The sequence below is a fragment of the Balaenoptera borealis genome (genome assembly GCF_965194805.1).
Source record: "Balaenoptera borealis genome assembly, chromosome: 2".
In the NCBI taxonomy this organism is placed as follows: domain Eukaryota; kingdom Metazoa; phylum Chordata; class Mammalia; order Artiodactyla; family Balaenopteridae; genus Balaenoptera; species Balaenoptera borealis.
In genome coordinates, this window is record NC_138867.1 from 166,241,591 (window position 1) to 166,265,359 (window position 23,769).

The following is a 23,769-nucleotide window of genomic DNA, read 5'->3' on the forward strand; positions in this document are numbered from 1 at the left end:
CTCTTGTGGAGCACGGGCTCTAGGCATGCGGTCTTCAGCACTTGCAGCACATGGGCTCAGTAGTTGTGGCTCTCGGGCTCTAGAGCTCAGGCTCAGCAGTTGTGGCACACCAACTTAGTTGCTTCATGCCATGTGGGATCTTCCCGGACCAGGACTCGAACCCGCATCATCTGCATTGGCAGGCGGATTCTTAACCACCGCACCACCAAGGAAGTCCCTGGATGTTTAAATTTAAAATACCTTACTTGCACCAAATTTTGTGGGAATCAGAAATTTCAAACTGGAAATGAGTTAAAAAGCCAGGCCACTAACTGACGAAGTGTTTCTTCATTCCAGGATGTCAAGATAAGTTTAAATACAGGTTATCTGCCTATCTACTTAAAACAGAGTATATTTTCAAATTATCATACCATTTTAACCATTTTGATGGTTGAAGCTATGTATCAACTACTAAAGAAAAACGTGAGAAAAATGGAATCCAAGTAATTAAACTATTAGCCATTACATTCATTTCACCCCATTTCACAGAATCGTGAACAAGAATCAAACTGAAGTTTTTAACTCAGTAAGGTGTATTATCACAAGAAGGCACAATGCTAGAATCTAGGATACCTGAGTTTAAGTCACAATTCAGCCACAATTATTGGGAGTCGTGGCTGAGTCATTTCTAATTTCTCTAGCATCTAGCCCTTCAAGATTATTCAGAGGAATAGTTTTCAGTTGTACAAACTACAAAACTTCACTGGGTATTTTGCTACTGTCAACTGGATAAGAGAAGTCAATTTTATTCGTCTACTCCAAAAATTTTGATGAATGCATGGATGAGAACACCTGAGAAAATAAGCAGTAGCAGAAAGCACTGGAAATAACCTATTTAGCTGCACTTTTAAAACCAAGTTTGACGGCAATGGAATTTCTAGAAATAGTAAACTATGAGACATCAACTCACGAGGGAAAATACCCAGTTACAAACGATCCATACTTATACACCGGCCATTCTAAACCTTTCCTGTTAGTGCTGAAGCTCCCAACACTGTCAAATAAAAACCTGGCGCTTTCAGAAATTGAGTTCAGAAGTACAAGGAAAAAGGCAATTAAGAGTAGGAACCTGAGAGTTCACAGAAGATGGGAAGGAAGGTTAGCGGTAGACACTCATATGATACCAGGGGTACCATCCTCACCACTAAACTTTTCTTCTATCCTACCTAATTCACTGAAGTTTCACTTTAATTCCTAAACTTCCATGAATTAGGCCTAGGAACTAGCAAATACCCTTAGTGAAGAATGTAAATACTTTTCAGCAGGGAAAGGGGTTAGCAATCATTAACTTCTTAGTAAGAAATAGTGTGGATATTTTCTTTCCTCCTATATCCTGAGATCAGCTACTCCAAAGGAATGAGTTTCTGATGGGGGAGAAAGTAAACATTAATTTGGGAACTTGGAGCACTTGTAGGGAAAGGTCAGGAGGCTTAGGTAGTACAGTGGCACTAGCAGTATGGAAATGGAGAGGAAAATAAAGGATGGCTGACTTCTTAATCTCTATAACGAGATTGCTGTGTTAAGGAAAAACCTTTTCTTTACATCAAATGCTCCTTTAAAAAAAACCTTATAACATATAACATAGTTCAACTATATGTGGACTGCATCAGAGGCCTAAGCATAATTTATGCAGTGATTCTACGGCAAAATTTATTTCAGCTTTCTTAAATTCCTAGTCAACTTCAGGAACATAGCTTTACTATATGTGCAAATGCTACCAGCAGATCATGTAGAGAAACCCACCTTGGTATCACTATTTGTCATACCAAAAAATTACAAGCATTTTATGTTCAAAATACAGATAAAACTCAAATCTTTGGTAATGCACTTCAGAAATGGGAATACTTTTAACAAAAAACCTTTATCTGGATAATCAATCATGAATTCTACAACAAAAAGTATTTTTACCCGGCAGACTGATCAATAGTTTTTGTTTTTTTTACTAAATTAACATTTACCATGTAGTTTTTAATGTGAAAACAGGTAAACAGAAAAAAATACCTACAGACAAACAAAAAGTTCATTATGTTAACCAATCAGGGTCTGGAAATTTCTGCAGTTTTCTTCCCAAGTGTTCTCCAATCAAATCATCTTTTTTTTTCCAATAAAGAGTAACATAAATACAAATTGTTTAATAATAACCTTAAAGTCTCATAGGCTGAGGTTTAAGTATTTATACTTCATATGGTAAGGAAACAGATATTGGACAATTTCTAGACTCCTGAAGATTTGGCATTAAAAACAAAAACCTCAGTCATCAGAATTCCTATTTCTACGTTTGTGACTAACTACATAAATAGCCATTGGAAAACAGACTTCCCAAGCTAACTTTCCAGTTAGACTTTAATCTTAAACGAAGTGTGATGCGGTTTTATTAACCTATCACGATGCACAAGTTGGATGTCTTTCCATGACTGCTACTTACCACCACTGACATCACCCAATGAAACAGAACACAATACTTACAATTTAATGAAATTCCAACAGCAAACAGTTCCTATGGGTTTTGGTTTCTAATACCTGCCTACCTAGAGTTAATAATACTTATTACCTGTTCAACAATTACAGAAAAAACTTTTCAAGTTAAGAAAAGTTTGAGGTATATAAAGAATATTCATTTAAGAATGAAGTAGTCAAGATTTCCTTTTACTCAAAAAAAAACCAAAAAACAAAAGACAAAAATCACTTCCAAGAGTCAACCTCCATGTACAAAAGGCAAGATCAATCACATTTATCGCTGGACACAAAGGATATTCCAAAGGTCTTTAAAAATGGTAATTAATCTCAAAAAAGGAAAATTAATTTTAGCTTTTATATTTCATTCATTATCAAGACCATATTTGCTTAACAAGATAATTATGCAATTGATACAAAACATACAGCATTTACACTTAACTGTACAAAATAATTTAAGGTTTACAAAAATATTAGAATGTTTAGAGTTGACTGACACAGTCTTAGATAATCTCTTCTAGAGAAGTATAGTAAGACCACTGATTTCCATTTCATTTCTTTTTTAATAAGTCAAAGAAAGGATGCTGCAATGCTTCATCCAAGGTAATTCTTTTCATTGGATCATATTCTAACATTCTTCGAACCAGGTCAAACAGTTTCTCATGTTCTTCATCATGACAAAGCATAAATTCCTGAGGGGAAAAATGACTTTGTTTAAGAAAGACATTAAAAAATAGTTAAAACAGGTTTTTTTTTTTGTTTTTTTTTGTTTTACCTTTAATGGTTTGCAGCGTCTCCTAACATATCTACCAGCAGAACTATGTTCATCCCAATCTAGCTGATTATGATGAAAATACTTGTGTTTCCTATAGGAAAGAGAAGTCTGGATTAGTTTAAATTAAAAACAAAACAAAAAAACCCCCCCAAAACCCCACATGCTTACCCTGCCCCCACCAGGGGACTGGGGGAAAAGATGGAACCATAGACATCTCTCTATATATACATAAACATACAATTTCTAAAAATCTCAGCAATAATTATATCAGATACCTTGTATGGTATTTTTCCTAATCTTGTACCCTCTGAAGTTTTAGTATCCCACCTAAGTTGTTCCCAAATACCAGACATGACACAATGCCAGTTTCAAAAACAGAGGTTCCTAGATCCATTCCTGTAAATTCTGATTTCACTAGATCTGGAATGGGGCTGGAAATCTTTAACAATTCCCTGGGTGACTTCTGCGGTGAAGCTATGTTTTGAAACCACTTATAGTATTCTTGTCCAAAGACATACATGTGGTTTGCAACAGTCTGGAATTCAAACTTAGATATGACTCCAAAATCAAGCTCTTTTTACTACTCTATGTATTATTTTTACATCAACCTAGGAAAGAAAACATTTATGCAAAGGTTAACTTGAGTATAAAAACACCACTTTATTTACTGGATCACAAAGTAAATACTGCATTACTTTTCAAAAACTTGACTTCATGAAAAAAAATTCAAAATCTACAGTCTTTGGAAAAAGCAATAACAACAAAGATGGGTTTTCTATAGTTTGAATATAGGCCACTGCATGTACCCAATAAGGGCTTTAATCTTAAAAAGCATACCTGGTGGCGCAGTGGTTGAGAATCTGCCTGCTAATGCAGGGGACACGGGTTCAAGCCCTGATCTGGGAAGATCCCACATGCCGCGGAGCAACTAGGCCCGTGAGCCACAACTACTGAGCCTGCGCATCTCGAGCCTGTGCTCCGCAACAAGAGAGGTCCCAATAGTGGGAGGCCCGCGCACCGCGATGAAGAGTGGCCCCCGCTTGCCGCAACTAGAGAAAGCCCTCGCACAGAAACGAAGACCCAACACAGCCAAAAATAAATAAATAAATAAATAAATTTAAAAAATAAAAATAAAAAACGCAAATAAATAAAAAGCATACCTTGTTTTCTGAATCATGTGTGTTGGTATGGGTCCTAATATACGTTCCATCATTGCCAGGTGCTCTTTACTATCATGAGTCTAAAAAAGTAGGAAAAAGAAACTTAGCACTTTCCATTTCCCTACATGCACATAAAAGGAAAACACAAGAAAATAGTGTTTCCGGGACTTCCCTGGTGGTCCAGTGGTAGAGAATCCACCTTCCAGTGCGGGGGACGTGGGTTCGCTCCCTGGTCGGGGAACTAAGATCCCACATGCTGTGGGGCAACTAAGCTTGCCCACCACAACGAGAGAGCCCGCGTGCCACGAACTACAGAGCCCACACACTCTGGAACCTGCACACCACAACTGGAGAGAGAAAACCCGTGTGCCGCAACTAGAGAGAAGCCCACGTGCTGGAATGAAGACCCAATGCAACCAGAAAAAAAAAAAAAAGAAAAAATTAAGTAAATAAATAAATGTTAAAAAAAGAAAATAGTGTTTCCATAAAAGGACTAGATTAGACAGCTATACAGTTTATATTACACTCTACTTCAAAGATGGAATAAAACTGAATGAGCTTTACTGATTGTCTGATTTCTGAAATGGATCGGTAAGGTCTGTATAGCTGATTGACAAACAACTTTTTAAGTATATTTTACTGAAGTACAGTTGATTTACAACGTTCGAATAATTCGTTTAATGTAAAACAGTACAGTTTTTCCTTATTTGTATTACTTGTACTGCTTAACTGAGGGATGACTGGGGAAGATTACCAAAAACCTGGCTACTCATTTTATCAGTTGTTTAACTAACCTCCATTACCCAATGGATAGCAACTTTGTAACACTAATCCTAGACAATAAAAATACAGTCCCAATAATTCTTACAACAACCTTGAGCTAGGAATGTGGGAACATAACTTCCAAAGAGGTTAAGATACTAGCTCAAGCTCATATAGCTCATCAATGAGGAAACCTGAGCTGTGAACCCAAGTCAAAACTCATATTCTTAAATTACACAGTAACAGAGCTTTGGCTAAAGTAGAATAAATTGTTAAACTAAATGGTACACTCCTAAGCAGAGGCTGGCAAACTTTTTCTGTAAAGGACCAGATAGTAAATATTTTAGGCTTGGATGGTCTACCACATATTCTTTTTCGTTTTTTAAAGCAGGCATCAGACAGGATATAGTTTGCCAACCCTTGTTCTGAAGAGCAGAGTCTATGTGCAATGCTTTTTAAATCCATTAACTACTGTGCCTAGCACACTTTCAAAATGTTCTTAATTCATGACAGGAATAAATAATACAAGCTCCATTATCTTCAAAAAGTTCCTTAGTTGAAGACTATTTTGGAGGGTAGAATTAAAATATAAACCACATCTCAAACCAAAGTTAATAATTGATGCTTAAGATCTCAGAATGATTTACAATCATAAAACCATCTGAAGGATTTTATATGTGTCAAAATGAAGAAAGCATGCACTGTGCTCAACCTTTTCCTTGACCCTATAGCTTACTACCACGAAACCAGACACCACCCCCTAGAAATGACTGACAGCTATGTTCTAGATATCATACTTGTCTACAAACTCAGAGTACTTTTAACAGATCTCTACAGAGTAGACAGAAGTTTGGTGAGGTGCCCCACAGCAGTGAACACATATATTCTGCAACAGCCACCTAAGTGACTTATAATTCATCACAGCTTCCTCCCTCCTCATCCTGCATTGCCATAACCTCAAATCAACCTTAGTATTAGCCAGGAACTCCCTAACCACCCTCACCTCATCCAACAACACACCTTGATCAAATCACAACCCTCTTAAAGTTCTTCAATGGTTATACCACTTGAAGCTTTCAAGACTTTTAGTTTTCTGACATAAGCAAAATTATGAGGAAAAAAAGTAGAGACCTAAATAACATTTTCCCCTTTTTGTTTTGCCAAGTAAGCCAATAACTGTTATCATTTCATAGAAAGAACATTTTAATACCAAAAAAAACAGGAGAGATAATTTCTAAATGAAAGCCAGAATGGCAACCCTACAAAATCATTTTCATTTTAGACCAGTCTACATTTGGAAACCACTGACTCCTAGGATAAAACAAATACCTTTCTATGGCAAACAAGTCCACTATGAATCAGTACTTGCCTACTGACACCATTTTCCTATTTATCCAAGACACTCCGACAGCACTATTCATCCTTCCTCAACTAGAGGTGCTTCCTTTATGCCTCTTGCATTTATGAATACCATTTCTTCCTGATATGGCCATCACACACTCTAGTTTTCTGACAAACTCTTACTCTTCCTTATAGCATGGATTAAACTCCCTACTCCTCATTGATGCCTTCTCTAAGGGAACTTAACCGTTCACCTTTTCTGGGTTCCCTTCTACATTGTTCCATTATAGCATGTATCACATTGTACTGTACATTTTCCCATGTCTATCCTGTGTATGACTTCCTTGAGGACAGAGATGCTGTCTTTTCATTTTTATACACATAGTGCTTAGAAATGTGCCTAGGGTGTCATAGATGCTTAATACAACTTACTGTTTCTGAATTCTTTTAATAAAAGTGCAACATAACCAGAGCTGAATTAAAGCTGACCGTAGTAACACTAATGTAAATTTATGAAGGAGCACCACAATAAAAAAATGGATCATATGAAGTCAATATGAACCATGTGTTTAAAAGCTCCACATGCAGAATGAATTATGACCATTCACTGAGAGTATTTCATTCAACTATGGTTTTAGAGAAGGATGACTATTTTACACATGTAAGTTTTAATCTTAAGAATAATGACACTATGGCAACTTTCCAATATGGAAACCAAAACTTTAACATGCCTTTAACATTAAAGCTCATAATGAATCAGTAAATAACATTTACTAAATACATACCTGAAAGACTGTGAAACCAAGGTAATATTCAATAAGAATGCAACCTATGCTCCAAACATCACAAGGCTGAGACCAACCTAAAGCTATTTAAAAACAAAACCAAACATTTTATTATGCACCAATTTTTAACTGCCAATACACAATATCTTTTCCTATGTGGGTGCTCTCTTTATATAGCCCATTTAGGAGAATATGATAGTAAATTCAGGGTTTACATTTTTAGTTTTATATCAAACATTATTCAGTATGCTTTCAGAGTCCTCCATATCCTTGTATCAAATTACAGTATTTTAACCTGGGGGAGGAGGCATTTTATGTAAAATAAGAGGGCTTAGCAAATATTCCATAGTCTCTGAATTGCTTGTGCAATGAGGAGCACTGTTATACCCAGTTAACGGTTGTTCTATGAAATTTTACATTTTATTAGTGCAAATATAGATCAATAATTATCCTCAGAATGTAATTACTAACCCCTTATCAATTACCATCAGCTTGATATCTGAGTTTATTTCTTCCATTAAAAGAAATAGTAGTGTCACATAAATTATGTAAGAATTATAATGGATATTATAAGCAGTGTCACCCATAAGCAGAATTATATAGCTATTTAAAGTTCACATAGAGAGGTATCTATTTATGTACTTTCAGGCTGTCTATACATGATCATATATACTTTCTCCTTCAGAATCTCAATAGTAACATTATTCAGAAAAGAAAAAAACACCTAGCCTTAAGTCTATATCTAATTAGAAAGGAAAAGAGTAAACCATACAGATGTTTTAACCTTTTAAAGATTAAGTTTTTAATAAAACAATAATGTACAAATAAAACCTACTTTAAAAGACATTTCAATTACTTTCAGTAGCATTACTGAATTTAAAGACAAAGGAAGAAACAATATATTCAAGGAACTTGACTATGATTTAGCCATTTTTGTTAACCCTCATAGTACTTATCACTTGAACAAAAGGATAATGGAGCATGGTTTCTACTTACAGTAACACATACAAAATCTGCAAATGATAGAGCTTGGATCTAAGATGAAAGTTTTCTTTTCCAGCCACTCCTGTCTCCCAGTCCAGCTTCTCCCAGGTGACTGTAAATCACCTCATTCTCTTATGGGTCAGCTCTCATACTCTTTGGAATTTCACATCATTCACTTTTACCAACTTCTCTTTACTACCAACACCCAAGACATGACACCAACTGCCCTCCTCAATGGTAGCACCTGACAACATCTTCCTCTTCAACCTAATTCTGTCTTAATCCTCAGGAGTAACACTTCACAAACACACAAAGAACCCTTCTAATCTTCCCATCTGTTCATTTCTTTTCCTAAAGACCAATAACCCCAATTTCAGATTTATATCAACTATCCCCAGCCTGGCCACACATGGGACTGTAGTATTACTAAGAATCACTGTATCTTACGCAATCTAGGAGGAGGCCATTAACTAACTGTAAGATACACCACTGTTTTACGAACCAATAACAAAGAAAAAAATGCCAATTGTTTTGTGTTGTGTTCCCTCACATGTTAAAATGTGGAGAAAAATCTTCTTAAAATGGATAAAACACAGCAAGTTCTCTCTTTTTAAGCTCTGAAAATACCTCTCTGTCCACAATCTCTTCCCACACTCTTTTCTTTTACCTTCATTGCAGCCTTCAGTCCTCAACCATGAATACACTTTCTAAACTACTGCAACATAGCAGCTTCTTTCAGACCATACTAAGCAGAAATCCTAGTAACATCAATCTCAAAGATGAGCTCCAAACCTGTGCTATCCTATGTGGTAGCCACTAGCCACATGTGGCTATTTAAATCTAAAATTTAAATTAATTTAAAATTCAGTTCCTCAGTCACACTGGCTATACTGAAAGTACACAGTAGTCTACGTGTGGCTACTAATGGCTACCATATTGGATAGTGCAGATACAGAACATTTCTATCATCACGGAAAGTTCTACTAGCCAGCACTACATAATATTCTTAATTTCCTGTCCCTTTTACTAATTCTCTACTCTAGGTAAACATCATTAGTTTGCTTTCACACTCATATTCTGAACTACCAAGTCCTCTTAGACAAAAGGTAAAAAGTGGAAAAGACTGATTCCACAAAGATGTTTTACTATCCAACCTCGGTTGAAACTTACTTTTGGCGAATATGCTTATACCATTTAACTATCTCCCAATATCACCTGATCTGAATTTTTCCCACTGTCTCCAAGCCCCCAAAGCCATCTCTGACTTCCTTGCTCTATCAACATGACTTGGTCTCAAACTTTTAAATTTTGAGGCATAAGATGCGCTCTCCCTCACTGAGTTCCCTTTTATTAATATTTTAAAACCCTGCACCTTAACTAATTTTCCTTTCCATGCTTTCTCATGTCAAAGATGATTAAAGAAGCTCTCCTCTTAGACTAGCCCCCCTTTCTTCTCCTCTTAACCTCCATCCACCCTACATGTAGACGTCTGCCAACCAAATCTTTAGCATTTTCACCAGCACTATGCTTTTGTGATGAGACGAAAAGAGGTGCCCACATAGCTTCAAAATCACACTGCTGTCAGGTACTTAGCCAATACAGCTTGTTCTCTTATGATCTTGTAAGACTGACTTGTTCAAAAATAACCACCACCTGGAATATCTTTACAGATGATATCACATTTTTCCCACTCAGGAAAAATATTTATAGCAATGTCCAGACAGCTTTTATGAAAACAGAAAACATTTTCTGTACACTGCTAAGAAAATCACAGCTATCCCCCGACTACCTGCCCCCCAATAAAAGCTGTAGAGAACAAAAAACCTCTTTTTCAATTAGAATATCAGGAAGTCTGTTATCTACTGACCCAAAATGACCTCTGGAGCTCTGTAATGCCGTGTAGATACCAAAGTACTATGATGTTCATCATCGTATGTTGCACTTCCAAAGTCAACAACTTTGATATCTGTGTTTTTCAGTGTGCGTTCATCACGTTTCTAGAGATACAGTTAAGTAAACACAAAGATCAATAAAGATATGAAATATTTTATAGCACTGTCCAAAAGGCTTGCACATGAATTATCTTTTTGATTTTCAAAATAACCCCATAAGGAAGGCAAAGGATTACCCTTTTTGGGTTAAACATCAGGATATAATAAGCCTCAAAGGTAAAATTCCTCATCCAAGGATCACCAAGCTAAATTAATTTTAAACACAACTACCAAAATTAAAACAAGTGTAACTTACCATTTTCGAATTATACTTGACTACATAGTCAGACTTCACAAATAAAATATTTTCAGGCTTCAGATCTGTATGGGTTAATTTATTATGATGCAAAACTACAAAAGAAAAAAAAGACTTTATTAGTTTCACTTACAAATTTAATCTGTACCGGGGCAAAGGAGAATTAGTAGTAGATGTAGGGATCAAAAGTGGTTTCATCTTTACTTGCAACATGCATATTTAGTGACAATGTTTTGATATGTTGCTTGTATAATAAAACCTTTAATTTATTGGTATTTAAAAATTTAACAAGTATACTTACAATTTATTGACTGACAGATCTGATATGCCATTTGCCTGATATGGTCAATTTGAAATGGCAGAAAGCTATTTTCTTTAATGAAATCATAGGTACTAAGTCCCAGGAGTTCAAACACAATACAAACATGACCATGATGATCAAACCATTCTAGCATCTGGACACATCGGCTAAAACAGATCAAAATAAAAATAATTCAGTTCATAGAATTCTGATTATTTCATGTAACATAATGGATCACAGTTCCAAGTTTATTACTTACAAGATGCTATTGGGATCAGTACTATTTAAATGCTCTAATACTTGGATTTCTGAACGAGCTGCTTCACGATATCGTCCCACATTTTTTATGATTTTCACTGCTACATGTATGCCATCCCTTAAAAACAAAATGAAAATGGTAAATGTACAGAAGGGCGTTGAAGACATGTATCCTCTAAAGCAGCTGTCCCCAACCTTTTTGGCACCAGGGACCGGTTTCATGGAAGACAATTTTTCCATGGTTGGGGGGACGGTGTGATGGTTCAGGCGGTAATGCAAACTATGGGGAGCAGCATATGAAGTTTCACTCGCTCGCCCACTGCTCACCTCCTGCTGTGAGGCCCAGTTCCTAACAGGCCGCAGACCGCTACCAGTCCACGGCCCAGGGGCTGGGGACCCCTGCTCTAAAGCATAATCTTATTAAGTACCAATCATTCTATGCTATTTTCCTAAAATAATCTTTCACGGTATATTATAGCAGATCTATAAACATTTTTTCAAAACATTTTGACAAAATATACTTTATATGGAGTGATGATTTCTCTTAATACTTATGAACATTAATGTTTGTTTCCAAAAGTTTAAATTTACCTAGATTTTATAAGTAGTTTTTTTAAAAAAAGGATAAAAATATAAACCTTGAATAGAACATACTACTGCTGAAAGCATTCGCTCATTCACCAGGCTAGACCGACTGTGCCAGATGTTGCATTGGAAATCAGTGATAAGAAGGGCTTGTCTCATGTACCTCATAGTCTAATGGAAAAGACAGACACTTGAACAACTTATCATAAGGTTAGAAGTGCCTGGTATAAGGAGTAGAGAGAAGAAAGAGCCTAACCATCAGGGTTAGGGGAGCTTAGACTTCTTCAGAGAAGAAAGACAACTATCAGTTTGTTAGATAATTCCAGCAAAGGAGACACCATCAATAAGTCATGAAGCCAAAAAAACGTTTAGTACATTCATGGATGCGAATAGGTATAAATAGCAACAATGTAGGGCAGCGTGTTTTAGACCGGGGCATCTGTAATACTTCCTAAAAAGTACAGAGGGAATTCCCTGGTGGTCCAGTGGTTTAAGACACGAGCTTTCACTGCCGTGGGCCCAGGTTCAATCCCTTGTCGGGGAACTGAGATCCCGCAAGCTACGTGGCGCGGCCAAAAAAAAAAAAAGCCATGATTTTGAGGAAAGGGATTTCCAATCTTCAGCTTCCTTCTGTCCTCTTTTCTAAACCTGATATTCTTGAATACAAGCCAGCAGTCAACCCTGCATTTTTCACTATGGCCTTCCCACATTACAAAAGAGAACCCCATGCACACGAAATTAATATGGCAAGGTTTGTGCCCTAGGCTGTTTTTAAAAAAAAAAAAAAAATCTTTGAGGCAAACAAATTTTTCTAGTGGCTGGACAGCAAACCTATTCCAAACTCATTTCTTTTGACAAGGCCCCAGTGAAGTTGTGGGCTGATATATAATCATCAAAATAAATTTTTAATGATTTATCTCCCTATGATGTATAGCATATATCTCAAGACTTAAAAAGAATTACTATAAAACTGCTGTGACAAAACTTCTTCTAGTCTCATCTATTTAATCATACGGCCAAGTTTTCTAACTGCTAATAAGCTATAAAAATGAACAGTGCTAATAGCTATAAAAATGAAAAATGGATAATGGTGTTAGCTAGTGCTACTATAGTAATCACATTGCAGTATATAAATGTTTCAAACCAATGTTATACACCTTAAACTTACAAGCTTTCATATTACTTGTCAATTAAAAAAAAAAAAAGAAAAATGGAAACTTAATGCTAAAACAGTAAGATTTATCTATGGACACATGAACTCGTTTTTTAAAGGCCCCAACCATCTCAACAAAAGATATATTTTCAATTAAATTGTATGTTTTAGGTCTAATAAGTATCAAAATTTGTAACAGATTTGTACTTGATCAACTGAATACTATTCATTGGAATATCTCAAATACTCAAGTCTTGGAACCTCAGGAAATTTTTAAAAGACCTTAATGGGACAACTAGTGAAATGTGAATCAGGTCTGTAGATTAGCTGGCAAAACTTGAAAATACATATAACATGTAAATATAGAGAATGATTAAATACTGTAAAATGTTAACATTTGTGGAATCTGGGTGAAGAATACATGCGAATTCTTTGGAATATTTTAGCAACTTTCCTAAGTCAAAGTATTTCAAAATATCTTAAAATTTTACTTTATGTTCACATTTTTGTCATAGAGAGGAAAGGGTGATAATAAAAGACATTTAGGATAATATTCTTTATGAAAAGTGAAGTAAAAGTAAGTTCAAGGATAAAGCATTTCTAAGTATTCAAGAAAAGTTTGCTCATGGATGACAGGAGGTATCAAGCTGTTGTATTTAGATTCCCCCAAACATATTTAGAAAGAGAGATATGTTTTTTTTTAAAAATCAGCATTTACAATAAGCTGGAAATTACATCCTCAACTATTTTATGATGAAAAATTTAGATGTCAATTTAGAAATGTGCAGTTTCCACTAAACTGTTTTAAGACGTTCACTTACAAAAAAACTTGCAACCACAGAAGAGAGATCCTAGAGGAAAACATGAAAATGAAGCAGAGAGGGTCAAATAACAAAAAGTTTAGTATAACTCATTAAAGAATCTGAACTTTATTCTGTAGGCTGCAAGTAATGTAATTTCTTTATAGTTTAAGAAGCTAACCCTAACGTGCAAATATTATCCTTTGGAAATAAAAGTTTTTGAACCAAGAAGATTAGACATGCTAATTTATTGTCTCTGCAATTCAAAAGTAGGGTAAAGCACTCCAAATCTCTTATAGAAAGCTAAGGACCTAAGTTCTGGGAAACTCTTCACTTGAACACTCACATTAATTTCAATGAACTCCATCTGATAAAAATTTTCAGCATTCTTGATCAAAATCCATACTTACGGTAAATAAATCATACACAGTTCAAGAACTTTTGAATACTTATACCTCCCAGGAAAACACATAGCTACCACTTAAATTCCATTTCATCTAAATTATGGATCCTTCCCCACCAAAAATATCAGAATGTTCAAAAAAGAAAAACAACAAACTTACATGCCATGATCAACGCACTCTACAACTTTGCCAAAGGCCCCTTCTCCCAAAGTGTCCACGATTTCATCTAAAGTGAGGGGGGAGAAAGAAGTGTAAGTACATGAGTACAAATTATCAGTTATTCAAATAATGAATGCTTAAGTGTGGAATATTTTCAAATGATCTCTATTAAAGCATAATTAAGGTTCCAGCACTCAAATTATTTTATTTTCAGCTGCTACAAAAACAATTTAGATAGAGCTATCTTTCTTGCTCTAATCTCAAATTCCACTGATTATTTTGGAACTTTAGAGTAAAAATATTTAAACTCTATAGAAAAGAAGAAATACAAAAGAACAACAAACAAACCCACGAAAAACAAAACAAAAAAGCAATGAAGAGTTCTTTAGCCCCCCGCTGACAAACTATTCTTAAAAAGATTATTCTGTCTGCAAAGTTTAAAAAGTGTTGAAAAATATTCTATACATCTTGCTCTTAGAACGTCTCCACTTTGACAGATCAGGTGACCCTCCTCATCATCCTCTATACTCCTGGATCTTTTCCTTCGGTGGCTCTTCTGGAACGGCAAGTGGGCAGCACCAAGATCGTCCAGCCAATCAATATATCAGAGTGAATTCAGGGCAGAATACGCAATTCATTCAGCGGGGAGATATTCAGGCATTCAGATAAGCACCAGGCCACGAACAGTTGGCAGGAGCAATTTCAAATTCAGTCCCCAGAAATTCACAGGGCACAGTTTATGTTACAGAAGAAAAACATGGCAAGGAACAGATTTTCAGATAAGATACTTAAAGTGGCAATAGAAAAAAACAACACAATTGTCTCTTTAAAATACTGATTTAATTGAAGTCTGAAATTTAAAGAATGCAATGTCATGATCTATTAATCTCTTGTTATAAAATAGCCTATGCTGTGAGTTGAGATGTCTAGTTTGTAAAGAAAATGTTTTAAAATGTCAAGATTAGTTCAAATTGATACTTAGCAATATTTTTAAACATACTTGATTAAAATAAAAGGGGAAAATAAAGGCTAGTTAATGTCAATGTTCGATCTAATCAGTAATAGTTCTACTGAAGAAAACTTGGGGAGGAAAATAATAATTCATAGTTTACTGACCAAACAAGTGAAGATTCATGAGTGTAAAAAAAGAAAAAGGGCAGGCTTTCTGGACAATAATTTCCCCTTCAGCACCCACTTTCAGAACTCCAGTGGAACTAACTGCAGACTGTGCTATACACAGGGTAAGTATCCGCCAGTGCAACTTTCTACATTTGTCTGCAAGTACTGGGAAAGGGGTTTCTTTTAAAGTAAAAAACGTTTAAGATGAAAGAAAAGATGGGTGCTTCATCTTTTCGTATGACTATGTTATAAAACATAAAAATATTTTTAATATTAAAATCAAGAAACTCATGATCTGGTCTGCAGAAAATGAGTAAATGTGGGCAAATGAGGGCTAACTAATAAATACAGATTAGTTGTAAGAATTTGGAAGTTTCCTTTAAGGATTCAAGTAATATAAACACAATTATATTCATATAGTATTATATATATAAACTTTTTCAAACTTATTGGCTCAGTAAGAGCTTTTACACACAAATAAGTATCCACCCAAAATAAAAACAAAATCAATCATACCGAACGTGACTGATTACTTGAACAGTGTCTATTACGCTTCCTTTTAGGACTGCTTTTCCTGCTTCGGACTGAAGAGTTACTGCAGTGGATTCGATAACCGCTTTCAACGTCTCTGTGATAACGTCTAGGAACATATCTTTCGCAGTAGTCATTTCTGTATTCATCAATGTATCTCCGGTCCCGATAATCTCTCTCATTCAAGGACCTGGCTTCTAAATAATGACTGCAAACACATCAAAGGATTTAAAATTACTCTCATTCTAGAATAACGTGGTTAAAATAAAAACATTCTCTCAAGAATTCCTGGTTTAAACACCTAACTCAATAAAAGAAAAAAATACAAATTGATGAATTAGAATTTATATTTAACTCACAAAACTTAAGAAATAATTTTACTTTAACCAACAAGCAAATGGGTACATATATCTCTATTAATATATACTGCTATCAAGGAACAAAGCTTGGGTCAAATCATTCAACATATTCAGTGTTTACTTGATTAAGTGTCCCTTTACCTTCTGGTGAAAGTTAAGACCAAAACTTCACAAAACTGCTCTTCTGAAATTCATCAGTCTTATGATATATGCACCTGTAACTAACCTCTCTTCCTTTTTTCAGAGCCACACACAATATGAGGCAGGCAAAACAGGATTCCTTTCCTTCTTCATGTAAGTTAGGTATCTCTGGCACACAGAGCTCTTTCATGAAAGGTGTATTAGAGCTAAAAGGAATCTTAAATATATTTCAGGCCTTTCATTTTACAGATGACTAAACTGAGATCCCTAGAAGGAAAACGATTTGCCATGGTTGTAGAGCACATTCTAAATCCTATTGTATGTGCCAGTATTATTATACACACCACCTATTCCATCTCCTCTCCTCTTTTTATTTCGAGCTTCCTGTATCTCTTTGAGAAATAGACAACACAGCTTTTGAAGGCTGCTTCATGTGCCAAAAATATCTAAAATATATCCCCCTCAAATGAGAAAAGGTTCTTGTAATTGCTTGCTTAGGATTTCCCAACCCCCTACTTCCCTTTGCATTTTGAATTTCCTGTCATTCCTGCTTGTGAAATAAACAAGAATTCAGGGAAAACAGCATCATCTGGTGCCACAGTGCTTAACTTCTGAATCTACAGATCCCTTTGAAAATCTCATTGAGAGATATGGACCCTCTCCCCTAAGAAACGCACAAATGCGTAAACAAAACTTGGCAAGGAATTTCAGAGGTCATGGACCTCAGGAAGTCAATGGATTCCAGTTAAGCAGCCTTGATCTGATGGAAAGAAAAAGACAGATTCAACTGACCCAGTTTCCCGTCCCCCTCTCTACCTGGGATGAGTGTCCTCTTCAACAGAGTGCGAAGCTTCAAGAGGGATGCACATGGAGCACTGAGGGAGAGAGGGGACACCTGCCCAGTCAGACACATCAGCTAAAATAATCCTGACAAGCAATGGAGTGACAGATGTTGACTAGACTGCCCTCAATGACCTCTTCCTTTTTCCCAGGAGGCTGGTTTACGCAGAAATAAAGGAGAAGCATCTCTAAAACTGCTACTCAACAGGGCTGGGATCAAATCCAGGCTGGGGAGATGCAGAAACCCCCTTTCCCCAGTGTCAGCCTTAAGTTCTAGCCATTGGAGAAACAACTCAGGATATTAGGGTCTAAATCTGGGTCTAAGTCAGGGATCTGATCAGTTGCTTGGAACCGTTAAGGGAGAGACCTACAATACGTCAAACTAGAAATTACCATACTCTAAAGGGCATCTGCTTAATTTTGTAAGGCATCCTTCCCATAAAAGTCTAAAATTTATCAGAAAACTCTAACACTAATAATCCTTAGCTGGACTAGTGCATGAAATTAGAGCTGCTGATAATCCATAAATAATCTATAGAATAACAAACATGGGGTGAAGTAATACCATGAGGATAAACTAAAAAGATGAGGACCTCTTCAACCTACAACAACCAAGACTTAGAGATTATATAAACAAAGTCTACAGAATTATAAAGGCTATATGGACAGAGTGAACAGGATGAACAGATTGATTTAATTTCTAAAAATATTCACTGAATGTCCAGTGAATATTTCACTGTAGTTCTTCAAAACAGCCAAGACTAATGAGGCTATGGGCATTCGTTTTTATTTCCACACAGGTCCTGTGGAAGATAAAAAATACATATGAGGCAAAATCCCTGCCAACAAATAATTGTTCAATTTGAGATTACTCACACAAAAATAAAACAAAACTCAACAATGCAGGAAATGCCGAAAGCCTGGATATGAGTGCTTAGGGTCAGAGAGGAGAAAAAACTCAAAATGCTTAAAATGGTCAGGGAAGATTTCATGAAAAAGAAGGGAAGAGTTGTATCTTAAAGGGAAATCAGGATTTGGACAAAGTGGGAAGTAGAAGAAATGCCAAGAGAGAAAAATGGCATACTACCATCTTACATTTATAGAGTACTTTTAGCCAGAATGGCTTAGAGATGAGTTTGTCTACATGTTACTTAGGAAATAGTAAGTAGACAATTTCAGCAAGAGCAATTTTCACATAGGGGAACATATGCAAATAAATAATCTGGGAACAGATCATCCAAAAATCTTGCATGCCAGGCTAAAGGGCTTAAAACAGTGTTTCTCAAAGGGTGGTCTCTTTATTAACAATATCGAAATATTGAATTTTTAAAAATGAAGATCCCTGGACCCCAGGTCAGACTCACTGAATAATCTGATAATATGCATTTTAAACATACCTCCAAAGTGATTCTATTCACACTAAAGTTTGGGAATCACTGGTTTAAGGCTTGATACTCTATGTTACAACAAGACATTTAAGGATATAAAATGTGTTCAGTGTTCACAGTCACATCAGTCTTCCTGTGTAGAATTAATTGATTAAGCCTGTAGGAAGGGAGCAATTCACAGGCTACTTACAAATCAGAAAGAAAAGACAATCTGAAATATATATGAAAAAAGGTAAGATAATTGATACACAATAAAAACGCTTATAAATCATAAATACACTTTAAAAGAAAAAATAGCCTAAGAATACAAAAATAATGTTCAAAATCAACTATACTTCAATTTAAAAAAATGTTCAAGTGTTCAATAAGCACATGACAGAGGACAAATTCAGTAGAAATTTAAAAATTCAAATGAAAACAAAACACTATTCTTGGCATTTCAAAATAGGCAAGACTGGTGACAGAATGAAGGAGCATGTCGTAGGGAGTGTAACTTGGTACAAACTTTCTAGAAAAATATGTGAATACGCAGCAAGAGCCTTATAAGAGTTCACACCCTTTAACTTGAAACTGTCCCTTCTTAGAACCTATTTTCAGGAAATATTCAGAGGCAAAGATTTGTATACAAAGATATTTTTCAGAAGAAATAATCAGAAATAATTTTACATCCAAATAATGGGGGACTAGCATCCTACCAAGAGTACCTTCTTTATACGTTTCTGTATTTTTCATTTTTTTCCAATAATTTTACAAAAAACACTCTTGTAAAGTTTTGAATCTTGAAAAAGACTATTAGACTACTCCAGATTACGGAGAGGAATTACCACCAGACATCTCTGGTGCCAATATCAAAGAAGAAACTATTGGCCTAGTGGTTATTGGACTGACTCAGTATCATGTTTATGTGGTTAATTATGAACATGAATAACTGTTCATCATTCATATCACTTCCTTTCTACACATACAATGCATAATAAATCCATGAATGGTTAGTACTATGATGTTAAGCCTTACAGAGTATTTTGTACTTATCTTAATATAGGGTACAGATATTCTTCTATAATACATCAATTAGCTCAGGTCATTGAAATCCTGGCATAGATTCTCCCTCTTCCCTCCATATGATAGTGTGTGAAGAATGATTAGTCTGCACTGATTACCAACAAGCTCACTGTTCTAGAGAACAAGTCTGTTTTAGCATGGAGAAGGAAAAAAATTACATACTGTTTTTTAAAGTAACCCCAGTTGGCTAATTTAGAAAGCAATCTGGCAAACAGTCCCAGTGGAACATCTGCACAAAACAAGGAGGAAACATAGAACCAACAAAAACAAATGAGAAAGGGAAATTAATGGAGGACAGAATGAAAGAAACTCTATTCACCTAGGCTTTGTTTAATCATTTAGGAACTTGAAAAACTCCTTCAATTCTATATAAATGTATTACCTCCAAATTTTACACTGGTAAGAATACAATAAAACAGGACACATGCCATTGGAAATTTTTATTGAGGCCCTTCTTACAACAGCCAAGCTTCTAAAAATCTCAAACATATCTACTGGCCTTATCTACAAATATAACCTGTAGAATACAGCATAAGCAACTAATCCCCAACACACTTTAACATTCTCACACACCACATGCTATTTTTCTCATCTGGATGAACTCTTCCCCGCCCTTCATTATCTCTCATTTGTGGAACCCTAAGTAAGTGCCCCAAGGTACAGCTCTCCCTACTACAATACAAGTTAAAGGCACTCACTGGTCCTTCAATCACTTACTTAACTTTTGTGTGTCTCATTTCCCCCAACTATATTACTGGCAGCTGGGACTCAATCAACTGTCTCCTACAGCTCCCAAATGGACACAGATATATGAGGGTAGGAACTCTGTTCTAGTCACAGCAGTGTCTAGCATATGATAGGCACTCAGTAAATATTTTCTGAATGAGTATTTGTTGACTGATTTATAAAACAATCTGACAGATGAAAGGTATATAAGCTAATGACAAGTCATTAAAACTATTAGTGTTAAAATGGTACTAGTTCAAGCGTAATTTACCAATCAGATTCTTTAAACTGGTGATGCGGTTTACAATGTCTGTTCTCTTGTGTACTACTGTGGGATCTCCTCTTCCGCTTGTGACTTCCACTGTAGCTTTCATGTCCCCAGCTTTCTCTGCTATCCCAGTCAGGGCAATGAGTTCTTTTGGAATGCCGCATCTGTTAATGGAAATGAAAAGTGAGTTGTGGAATTTATAGACGGTTATATTTAGTAAATAAAATATTTCACATTAATATTAATTAAATAGAAAAACCCCAGCACATGGGGTCATACAGGTTCTAAAATCTTCGTAGGTAATGGTTCCCAAGGCATGGAGGCACTATCCCACTGGTATGTCAGATGATTCTAAGTGGCATACACACCTAGTACTAAACGATAACACTGTGAGACCTTAATACATTTTCTTTCAATTCTTCTGGATAAATTCTCAGCTTGGTGCGTATCTTCAACTAACACTTGCTAACTGCCATTTTAAAAAAAGAGTCAGGATTGAGGCTTAGAGCCTTCAGTAGACAACAATATCTAGCTAGAAATTAAAAACTTTTTTGGTTTTATTTTTATCATTACCTTCTTTCTATGGTAAATTATTACTAATCTCTTAAGTTATTGATATAATCAAATTATTAAGTTATTGATGTTAACTTTAAATGTGAACTAATTTAAAACAAATATCACAAGTGTCATGCAGCTTTGTCAAAATACTGTGATACAAATAACTGAAGTCAGAGAAACACTTAGGGATACTGAATATAGGAGATGACTGTTTATTTTCAGATCATCCTACAGCCATTCTTAAAATTAAACATATTTGTTGTAGATCTGGGGTGACTAAAGAAATGAACCTATAAGGATGAATGTGGTCACACTGAAATCAGATAATTGTGACAATTCCCTGACTCCATCTACATCCTCACAGGTTCCATTCAGGATCAGGATCTGTGTTCTAACAATGTCATCCCTATCTGCCTCTTCCCATCTTAATTCTTTCACAAAGCAGTTAAGTTTTTAACAGTGATGTCCAAACTGTTGAAGAGGGTGAGGTTCACAACTCAGCAAGGAGCTGAAAACAGGTAAAATGGAGCAAAACCAACTTAGTTAACCTCCTTCAGTTAGCCCAAATGACTCAGTAACAAGCAAACAAATTCAAGTAAAAAATTTAAAAGATTTCAAATGAATTAAAAAAGACTTAAAAATGAGGCATCTCCTGGGAGGTATTCCCTAAGAAAATGTAGGTATCATGCCATCAGAGCCCGAAGCCACCAAATATTCAGATCTTTTAACTCACTTCTCTTGTTGATTCTTAGGTCCAACAAAAATCCTAAAACTCTAGTCAGGGTTCTCACTGGAAATTGATAAGTGAGCATTCTGATTTACATAGTCATTTGAATATGGGAAACTGAAATAAATGACACTACAAATTAACCTGAGCCAAAAGACCATCAGGAAAGCCATCAAAAAAAAATTATATTTCTAGTGGAATTCTTCTGACCCTTCAATTACCCAAATTGTATTTTAACCACATAGGAACTCTTTAAAATTGTTTAGTTAAGCATTCTTAAATCATAGCAAGCAAAATTACAACATCTGTTGACTGAGGTTTATTACTATGACTATTATAATGCAGTTTTTGCAAAACATGTGTGTCTGCTTCAGTTTTGTTTTTTTCCTTCTACTGTCAGTAGGCCATAACTAGCTCACCAAGGTAGAATTCTTAAATAACCACAGTTATCAATATGCAAATATTAAAATAAGTATCTTGGGAGAGCCAAAGGTTTTTATTTCTCTAGCCAAGTTCATTACTTTAAATTTAATTCAGCTGTTAGGAAGCCATCCCCACCCCGCCCCACTACTGTTCAGAAATATTTTCTCAGGAGGCCAAGAGAAGAATCCCAGATCCAGGTTACAGATTAGGTTCCTTCACATACAAAAAAAAAAGAAAAACTATCTAGAATTATCAAACTATTTCTAATTAACAAAGAATCCTACATGTTAGAATCACCGGACATCCTTCAATAAAAACATCAGATACAATAAACATCAGATGTTTACATCCATCTTAGAAACCTGATGCTCTACTGCCCTTTAACACCCTATACTACCCGACAATTTTACGTTATCTATATTAAAATATCTATATAGGTTAAAGTTATGATTAGATGGCTCCAAGAGGACTGCATGTAATGGCTAACAAGAAGCCTGTGGGTGTATGTATGGAAAACAATCATACAAAGATAGCTATAAAATAAGACCAGGTGGTTGACGTGGTCAGTTTGGAGCGCTGTTTCCTAAGAATAGTATAAGCATTTCACGGTTACTTAAGTAATCAAGGACAGTGTGATGCAAAAGTATCAGAAATGCAGATCTGATGCAACAATACTATGCTCCACTTTAGGAAAAAACCAGTTCGCACAAAGGATGAGCCTCTCCGTATTTACCTCTCACAAGCACGAGCTAAATTCCACCACCTGGACTCGCAAACTAGCAGTTCCTCGGACGCCCAGTCCCCACCCCCCGCCTCTCCGCCAGGCCACCTGGCCAGGGCCTTTGGCGCACTCTGAGGCAGAAGTCTGACCACGGAAAATCCCAGAATGCTACAAAAGGCCGAGGCCAGGGACCCAGCGTAAGGCTTGATCTAGGACAACACTTGCCCCAGGAGGCTCTCGCAGGGTCTCACTCTGATCGGCGGGACAAGTCACGGGCCTAAGGAGCCGTGATATGAGTGGCCTGGCCTCTCTGAGAAGAGTCAGCGGCAGAGCCGAGGCCTTTCCGCCCTAGGATTTTAAATCTACCATGACACCTGGGCAACTTTAGGTTTCAAATGCCACGAGCAGAGCTGTGCCCCGAAGAAACCCCGGTCGCCGAGGCCCCGAATCCCGTCGTTCTTCCGACACCTGGCTTCGAGACCTAAAAGACTGGGAAACCGCCCAGCCCAGAACATCCTATCCGAAACCTTACCTCCGCAAAAGCAAAAGGCCCTTTGGCCGATAACTGTCACCAAACCTCCGTCTTCTCTCCCAGTCGCTGCGACAAATACCCTACAAAATGGCGACAACAGCATCCTCAACTACAACCCCACCGTCGGCCTCTAGCGCCACCTACACAGGACGAACGCGCCTGCGTGA

The 23,769-nt window shown here is 36.2% G+C and overlaps 1 protein-coding gene across 8 annotated transcripts; it reads right to left on the reverse strand.

Annotated features, from left to right (window-relative positions):
• Nucleotides 1-1,964: 1,964 nt before the first annotated feature.
• CLK4 (CDC like kinase 4) lies at nucleotides 1,965-23,769 on the reverse strand. 8 transcript variants are annotated; one of them, XM_082379376.1, is made up of 15 exons: nucleotides 23,603-23,769; nucleotides 20,645-20,805; nucleotides 19,810-19,876; nucleotides 15,843-16,065; nucleotides 14,673-14,763; nucleotides 14,208-14,274; nucleotides 13,666-13,695; nucleotides 11,108-11,224; nucleotides 10,849-11,015; nucleotides 10,548-10,642; nucleotides 10,168-10,297; nucleotides 7,317-7,399; nucleotides 4,429-4,508; nucleotides 3,269-3,359; nucleotides 1,965-3,185 (listed from the first exon to the last, which is right to left on the reverse strand). In XM_082379376.1, the coding sequence occupies exons 2-15, from the start codon at nucleotides 20,745-20,747 to the stop codon at nucleotides 3,045-3,047; spliced, it is 1,485 nt and encodes a 494-aa protein (XP_082235502.1). In that variant the 5' UTR covers nucleotides 20,748-20,805; nucleotides 23,603-23,769; the 3' UTR covers nucleotides 1,965-3,044. The 8 variants fall into 8 exon arrangements, with proteins under 8 accessions (XP_082235502.1, XP_082235503.1, XP_082235505.1 ...); XM_082379377.1 differs by lacking the exon at nucleotides 13,666-13,695 and having other exon boundaries at nucleotides 23,603-23,766; XM_082379379.1 differs by lacking the exons at nucleotides 19,810-19,876; nucleotides 23,603-23,769 and adding an exon at nucleotides 17,174-17,232 and having other exon boundaries at nucleotides 20,645-20,781.

What these genes read in the sequence shown, in the direction of transcription:
- CLK4 (XM_082379376.1), bottom strand. Translation starts at nt 20,747, where the DNA reads ATGAAAGCTACAGTGGAAGTCACAAGCGGAAGAGGAGATCCCACAGTA. An exon ending in CAAGTAATCAGTCACGTTCG is followed by an intron (nt 14,764 to 15,842) that starts GTATGATTGATT and finishes TTGCCGTTCCAG; the next exon opens with AAGAGCCACCGAAGGAAAAG. An exon ending in CACATGATTCAGAAAACAAG is followed by an intron (nt 3,360 to 4,428) that starts GTATGCTTTTTA and finishes TCTTTCCTATAG; the next exon opens with GAAACACAAGTATTTTCATC.